Source organism: Ruditapes philippinarum, unplaced genomic scaffold (assembly GCF_026571515.1).
Source record: "Ruditapes philippinarum isolate M1 unplaced genomic scaffold, ASM2657151v2 ctg16681_1_1_1_1, whole genome shotgun sequence".
NCBI lineage: Eukaryota > Metazoa > Mollusca > Bivalvia > Venerida > Veneridae > Ruditapes > Ruditapes philippinarum.
In genome coordinates, this window is record NW_026866556.1 from 1 (window position 1) to 8,700 (window position 8,700).

General features: G+C 35.5%; 1 protein-coding gene across 1 annotated transcript; it reads left to right on the forward strand.

Moving 5' to 3' along the window:
• Positions 1-3,031: 3,031 nt before the first annotated feature.
• On the forward strand, positions 3,032-8,077 carry LOC132732876 (uncharacterized; the record flags this gene model as incomplete). The annotated part of the gene is given in 4 exon segments (XM_060719403.1): positions 3,032-3,115; positions 4,170-4,335; positions 6,209-6,344; positions 7,623-8,077. Coding segments are annotated over 4 exon segments (411 nt in total). The 3' UTR covers positions 7,676-8,077.
• Between the last annotated feature and the right edge of the window lie 623 nt (positions 8,078-8,700).

Below are 8,700 nucleotides of genomic sequence, written 5' to 3' on the forward strand. Positions count from 1 at the left end.
AAGAAGTAAAATGTATCTATTTTGTGGCAAATAGCAACCAATGTGTCTTTAACGGAATGTTTTTGAGAACATGTCTTTGTTAAATTATGGCAAGAAAAGGGTATATATTGGATTGTTAAATTCATTAGAATACGGGTTTATATACCATAACGATCTTCATATAAAATTGTTTTCTCTTTCCTTACATTCGTTATTAAGAAATAATATATCCCAAAAATTGATTTTATTGTCAATAACATCCATGTTTTTGGATTGGATTTCGGGGGAATATATCCGAGGGGTTAGCCCGAGTGATATATAATGATGCGGCATCGAACGAAACAAAACAGTGATTGTTTATCAAGCAATAAAAATCACCGATTTGGGATATATTATTTGATTCAAACGACATCAACAAACAAATCGCCGTACGTGATAATTTTAGCTAAAATGGCGAATGATTTGTTTCCGTACTTATTACCAGGCGCCCGTTCACATTTTTTGTGGTTACTCACGTGTATTAATGATTACGTCACATGGTCTAAAATATATAGGAACATCAAACAGTGATTTTATAGCCATAATTTAAACCAGCTCTTTTCGGTTCTTTCTATGTTTCCCAAATAGGAAAAAAAAATGCGGGGGTCGTGTTTATATTGAAAAATTTATGAAAGCTCAAATTTTGATATTAGAAATATAATTGATAATTTCTACACAGCTCTTTGTTAAAATGGAAACAAACATGTTTTACTTCACGACAAAGAGATGCAAATTGTTATGTTATGTTTTAAAAATCTAAAGTGTTGGGGCACAATATAACTTGTCATTTAAAAAGCTTAAAAAAAAAGGTCAAATTTAGTTGGCCTGTTAAAGGGGAAACGCACTGCCCCATACATGTTTATTCATTCTTTTATAAAAAAACATATTTTCAATTAAAATTTTCATGTAGATTGCCAATATATCTCCCGTGATTAAAAATTTTACTCAAGGATGAGCATAAACTTATTATTTTTATTTCACCTTAAAGAGCTGTAACTTTCAAAAATTTTTTTATTGGTTTTTATTTCATAAATATAATTTGCTCAAATGAAGATTTATCAATATTATAAGGTCCAAAAAGCATTATTTTTTAAACATATTTACCAAATTTAAATTTTCATGTTAATAAGGGGTAATTAGAAATCTATTTTGTGTAAAGTCTTTTTTAATTTTTTTCTCAAAAAGAAATAATGCATTATATTTTAATTTATTACTACACCACAATTGGGTTGAAAGTCCGTGCCAGTACATATTTTAAAATATTCTTCGATGTTTGAAAATTGTTTTACAAGCATAATTATAAAAATCTAACATTACGTAAATTTCACTTTAAAGTGTGGTAAACACCCTTAATTACAACACACAGGATCTTTAACCATTTAGCATTTCAGCAATTTTATTTTTTTCATTTTCAGGTTCTTTAGGAGAAAAAAACACCCTCGGGTATCACACCCATTAATGTTGACTCGAATCGTATTCCCTGGCTTATTAACAAAAACCCAAGTGGTGCGAGAGGCATTATCTCGGAACACCTCTGTTTTTGGATTATTGGGAAATGAAAATGGGTAAGATTTTCTCTTGGATTGTAAGGCTCGGAACTGAAAAGCGAAATTTAAGCTGCGCGGTCTCACTTTACTTTCCCGCAGAGCCCGGACCATCCGGTAAGTTACCGGGGATGATCCGGGGTGAAAAATTATGTTTTGATGCGGTCACACTTACCCCGGCAGCAACTACGGTGTTCCAAACTAAGAACCCAGGATGCGCTCCAGGATCATCCAGGCAGGGCCCATTGAAGCTACGGATCATTGCCGGGTGTTCCCCCGGTACGTTCCCGGATTGACGCCCGGGAAAGCCCCGGTTGACCCAGGCAAGAACCCCGGTCGATCCAGGCAGAGGGCCCAGGACGATCCAGGCAGAGGGCCCGGGTTTAGGAACCCCCGTTGGATTTGAAAACGGCGCCGCAAAAATTGATAAACCATTGATAACATAATTTTTATTTAATAATAATATTATTGTTCCAGAATAGTAAATTTCATTGATGTTTCTTTGAAAAATCCCCTTTATGCCCCTTATGCTGGATAGAAGGGGAAATGGGAAGCGGTGTTTAATACAAACAAGTCCCAATCATCCCCGCCAAAATTTTCGTTATTCTTTTGAAATGCCTCCGGGCTTTGTTCGGGGCTATACCGGGGATCAAAACCGTTTAGCTCTACCTTTATTCCTCCGGGGCTCTTTCCGTAGTTACCGGGGCCCTGCCGGCATTTATACCCCGGGGCTCTACCGTTAGTCTACCGGCCTATTTTATAATACCCCGGATTTCATCCCGGTTTGTGCCGGCAGACTTACCGGTGCTTCCCCGGATAACCCCCGGTTTCGTTTCCCCGGCAGAGCTAAAGGATGAAGCCGGCAAAGATTATTACCTTTCCCGGGACCACCCCGTATATTTAATATTTTATTTTCCATCCGGGGTAAACGAATGCCGGATGTTCCCCGGACCATCCCGGATCATCCTTGACGTTGCCGGCAGAGTTACGGATGTACTCCGGTTGTTCCCGGTCGAATATAATATAAGCCGAATTAATGTCAACTTTCGGTTTCTACATATTATGTACTCAATAAACTTACTTACTTTAGTTGGACATTAACTCGATATATTGGAGTAAGCTTAGACTAAGTCAGTATCTCTCATATTAAATTACTATTTGATTATATGTTTAGTTTCTCAGCCTAGGATAGACCGAAATGCGGTACTCGTTCCGTATATTCTTAATATACGTATTGTGTCCGTATCCGGAGTTGGACGGAAAGAGCCGAGAAGATGGTACATAAAAATGCAAAAGGACAGTCAAGGTTTAGCGTATATATGTTTAGAAGCCTCGTTTTCATTTAGAAGTTCTATGTTGTTTGATTTACATACTAATGTCCTGACAAAACGGTAATATAACTGGTCTTACTATTCAAAATCAAAGCAGCTGATTTTTATGTGTTCTCTATTATTTCAGCGGGTTTTTCGGACTTGCGACCTGAGGAATGTTGGGCATATGCTGGCAAGGGTGTCCATGATAAAGTACCCAAAGGGACTTCTTATCACGGAAGGGTCAGTGTTCTGATATAAAATTAAAGTACAAAACCCTTTAAACAATAACGTCAGTGTTAGTTGTAACTGTGACCAGTACCTTCGTTTATAATGTATTTTGTAACAACCGCGTTTTAAAGGCTCAGTGAATGAATGTTCACTTCTTTTAAAAAAGGACATACATAAATTCATTAACATTTAAAGCTATAAGATGCTTGTTACCTGAAGAAAGTAGCGCCGCTAAATGTGAAATTATTGGTCATCAAAGCATCAAAATGTAAACAATGTAGTGTGTTGACTTCCATCGCTATAACTGTATAAATAACAAACAAGCAAAGAAGCAAATGATGGTTCAGGTAATTGACAGATGGGTTACTTTTTTTAACCTATTCAAGTACACAAAAATAAAAGCTTTAGAGAAATAAAAATAAAAGCATTTTATTGGGCATAATGGGTCTTTAATCCATTCTTGTAAAAAAAATGTATTTTTATTTCTTTACCACATCAAAAAGTTTGAAACTAGCCAAATGGCATTTGCGTGACAATTTCTCATTTATTTATTGTTCAGAAAGTCATTTTTCAGCTAATCCGAGACAAGATTTTTCTAAAATGATATTTTTATTGCAAAATGCATGTAAAGATTCTGGTACTCGTAGCATTTAAAAACACCTACTCTTGGTTCTGAAATAATTGTAAACACAAAATAAACGTCGGATACTTTTATTAAATATATACTATGCTCAAATTTGATATTAGAAAATATTGACAATGAACGCAAAGTCTCATTATAAAATTAAATAAACATGTTTTGAATTCATACAAAGTAGATATGTTATGTTTTAACCTCTACACACTATAGGTGGTCATAATAAAAATATATTGTGTCATTTTAAGAAAGGACCAACTTTACTTGACCTGTAATAGGGAATGCAGCTTCCCATTCATAGTTTATCAATTCTTTTATCCAAATTAGACATACTCAGTAAGAATTTCATATATTTCAATAAATTTCCATGATACAAATATTGTACTAAAGGATGAGCTTTAAATTTATATATTTACACGTGAATTACAGATGTACTCATAATGACGAGTTGGTGGAGGATTTTATGAACATATCTTCATCTAAAGAAAGCATGATCATGGCGATTTTCTACTCTTTCCAGTTCATTAGTTCTGACTACGTTACCTTGAATTGTAAAATTCTAATATGCGCGAGACCGTCAACTGCTTGTGACATCGTAAGTTATGACTTAAAATAACCTTTTATAGTTTAGCTTTTACCTTACCACGCTAAATACCTTAAATTGACGTGTGTATCTTTTGATCTGTACAGAATCGTTCATCAGTTTTGTGTAAAATTTCAAGAAAAGAGACCCACTGAAAAGTGGTCAGTGTAGGCCATGGTTAGCTGATCTAGGTCAGCACTGATCTAGTTGCCACCAGCAACCCGCAGCATGCTAAAGGATGCTAGCGGTGGCCTAGTGGTTAAGGTGTCAACCTTTCAACTGAGAGATCATGGGTTCGAGCCCTTATCCCATCACGATTATGTTTCTTCATATGACACTAGTGCTTGTTGGTTCCAAAATGCGGACTCGAAAGTAAATAATGTCAGTTGCCAAAATTTGTTTCGCTATCGAGCTTAAGTAAAAAATCTGGTTAAACCAAAATAATGATATATGTAGTGTTAGAGCGTGGTTAAGTAGTAATACTGCGTCTACAATTACTTCCTGCGAGTCTTCATAATCGAACCTTGAACCGGTACCATTGCACAATAACGAAACGGATTCAATTAGGAGTATTTGTAGCTTGAACTATTCGCCAGTAACATTAGAATAACCTACTGGTATGGTTGTGTCGCATATTCGATCGAAAGAAAGCAAAATCATTGTTTGAGGCACCATTTTTAAAATGACGACACCTGTAGACTTTTTACGGAATTCTAAGCGATCTTCAATCCACTCGCCAAACCTTTTTTCATCTGAAGTATCTATCCAAATAGATTAATGTCTGAGTATTTATTCTTAGGTGCCTGCATGTGCACGACGGCTGCTACGCTCTTCCACCATAAAAAACCTGGAATCGTCACTGGAAACAGTGTCGGTGTCTGTTAAAACCCTATCAGTTAATCGATTAATCAATTAATAAAAAAAAACTTTAATTGAAAAAATGTGTTTTATAAATGATCTGTAATTATTATGTAAATAAAACATCTCTCTATGTGTTCTTAGTCAGATCTGATGTTGTTTTTTATTATACCGAATATAATCTAGAAAAGAAATATAATTTTAACAATATTTATAACATAAACCACGGCGCAGGATTGTAATAAATATGTTTAAGAAAAACTATATTACACTTTGATGTGACTTAAATACGTTATATACAACACTAGCGTTAAAACGCGCTAATACTAGCGTGAAAGTATAACCGTATGTATAGCGTAAACGGTTCTTATTTATGTAATAAATAAAACAATTTGTGTAGGTTCAATACTAAATTAATTGAACTCGTTAAATTTAAACAATATTGTGATTTAAGAACACCACAGTCTCGCGTAGTATGAATCTTTTCAACTCGTATTAAATCTACACACATTCAATATTAGTCATGCAACCGCCGGAAGTGGTCTATTTCCAGACAAATTATAAGCTTTAATATTACGGCATAAATTTCAATTTGAAGACGGCAATAGTAAAACATCTTTATGTTTTCGTTTTATTATGTTGGAAACAAACGATGTCATGTTATAAATGTATGTGGACATTAATGTTTGATAGAATATTATAAACTTAAAGACGTGCTGACTTAAGACTTGAGCCGCGTCACGACAAAACCAACATAATGGGTTTGCGACCAGCATGGGTCCAGACCAGCCTGCGCATCCGCGCAGTCTGATCAGGATCCATGCTGTTCGCTGTCAGGTTCTCTACTTATTATAGGGTTTGTAAGCGAACAGCATGGATCCGGATCAGACTGCGCGGATGCGCAGGCTGGTCTGGATCCATACTTGTCGCAAACTCATTAAGTTTGTTTTGTCGTGACGCAGCTCACTTGGTTTTCCATAACAGAGAAAAAAAATGACATGTATTACGTTCTTTTTTGCTTTGCCAGGATTGCAGCAATAAAAGAAGACGTCGGCAGTCGACTCACGATAACTGGAATCAAGCAGACGACAATAAGGGAGGCAACTCTTATAGAATTATAAATTCTCAAATCAGAGTGACAAACTCAAGCGCGATAACTTTTGGTAAATTTTGTTACTCATTTCTTAGATTTTTTTGAATGTCTTGTTTTTTCCCCTCCGAAATCCGCCATGAGTAAACATACACTTAGTTGCTAGGTATTCCAAGCAGGTTAAAACATTTAATTCCAGTTATAATATAGGGATTGTCCCATATTAAATGTCCCATGTGCGCGCATTTTTACTTAATTTCAATACACCCTCTTTCTTCAAACATTTCCACAAAATGAATGGAAGTTTTCATTGGTGACGGAATGGTGGCGATATGTACAAGTTTGAATTGCATGTTGTAGAGAGACAATGTATGTTTACTCAGTGTCGTAGGTACAAAACACTTGTTGAAAAAACAGCTTAATGTATGTTTACTCCTGGTAGTTTTGGAAGTTTCGTTGGGCACAAAACCTGTTGACCTCGGAATTTTTAGGTATTTTTTCAAGTTTGATAAAATGAAGATAGATGGCTCAATATATTTAACAGTTACTGAAAGATATATTGCACTATGTTTGCACGGATAGATATGAAAATATGTCTTATTTTAAAATATGCGAGAGCAAAATGTGACTGTGCCGGGAAATACGCTACGGCGAGTAATTTACCTTATACACGGTGCATACCTCTTTGCAAAATCTTCTTAAATGGTACCATTTTTGCACAAACACAGGTTATTCTCTTCTGAAAAACAAGTAGGCGACGTACACAAATCTAGTAAATGTTCATTCTACTTATAATAGGTTGTATGTCGGGAGAAAAAAGAAGTATACCACGGAACACCAGAATGTTTCATGTCTTTCGAATGAATTTGTCCTTTTTTAAAATTGCTGCAACTCCACAATCAGCTACACCAAAATCGCAATGTGTACATAATGTGTACATAATGTGTACATAATGTAAACGGGGACGAGTGCTGAATAGTAATTATTTTTCTTGAAGACCAAGGGGTGATAATTTTATGATTATTTGACCATTATTGGCAAGTCAATGTGCCGAACGTCTGTGATTTGCATTGGATAAACGGGTTTACTTCCAGTCTTTTGCAAGAAATGTACAAGGTATATATAGGCCCAAAGAAAGGCACAGTGGTTGGAAGTAGGAGGTGCATGTAATCGCAAGATAAAATACACGACTTACACAAATATAGTTTGTCCACTGTGATACATGTTTAAAGTGAACTTTACTAAAATATGTCGCATATGTACTTGTAACTATTATTTCTTTATTACACGAATTTTTCTAGCATATCTTGTGAAATCAATATAATTTATGTTATAATTATTCAAATTTCAGGATCAGCAAATATTTGGTCAGTGTTTGCATGGCTGGTGCTTAGAATTCTATAAAAAAAAACACATGAATTACCGGAAACTTCTAATGATTGTTCTGCGCATGTGCAAGCCAAGTCGGCTTTGAATATGTAATATAAGTTCTGACATGAAGATATGCCTATATAAATATCTGTATTAAGTTCCTAGTTTATTACAGTTTATGAATGTTCTTCCTCTTATTCTAGTGGCATTACCAATGTTGTATCTAATAAAGTACCGTCAAATAATTTGTGTTTGATGTTACGTTCAAAACTCTTGTGAAATAAAAATTTCAAGTAAAATTTGTGATCTATTGTTTAATTACATTAACAGCCAAACTTGCCAATGGCGACTCATCGAATTAAACGGCGTATATGACCATATTTTAGACCACTATATACAGTTACTGAATTAAACAGCTATATGACTGACGCAACTAACGACCCTAACTATTGCTCCATGTGACTCTTATTAATACGGTTGTATTAAACACTTTTTTGTCAATGTGTATTTTATTTTCTAGTTTTTGGAGGGGGCGGGGGTATTACGTCTCACCAAGGCAGTATAGGTCATATGGCGACTTTCCAGCTTTAATGGTAGATGAAGACCTCATGTGCATAATTTCAGGGACGAACGGGCACCTGAGTAGAGCCACCGACACTAGCTTGATAACTTCCTCACATGAAAGAATCCAAAGTCTGAGTCGCGATTCGAGCACACAGGGTGAGGGACAAGTAGTTCGAAGTCACTGACCGTAACCACTCCGCCCGATCTGAAGAAGATGTCCACATATTATCCCGAACTGAAGTACATCTATACATGTTATCCCGATCTAAAGAAGACGTCCTAATTTTAATCGATCCGAACACGTTCACATTTTATCCCAATTTGAAGTAGGCGTCCTTATCATGATCTTAAGTAGACGATTTAAGTTTATCAGATAAAGAAGTAGACGTCCAGTTTTTAACCCGATTTGAGGTATATATCCAGCTTTTTTTTTTATGTAAAATAGATGTCTATACTTTTTTCAGATCTAATTAAGACATCTGCATTTTATACCG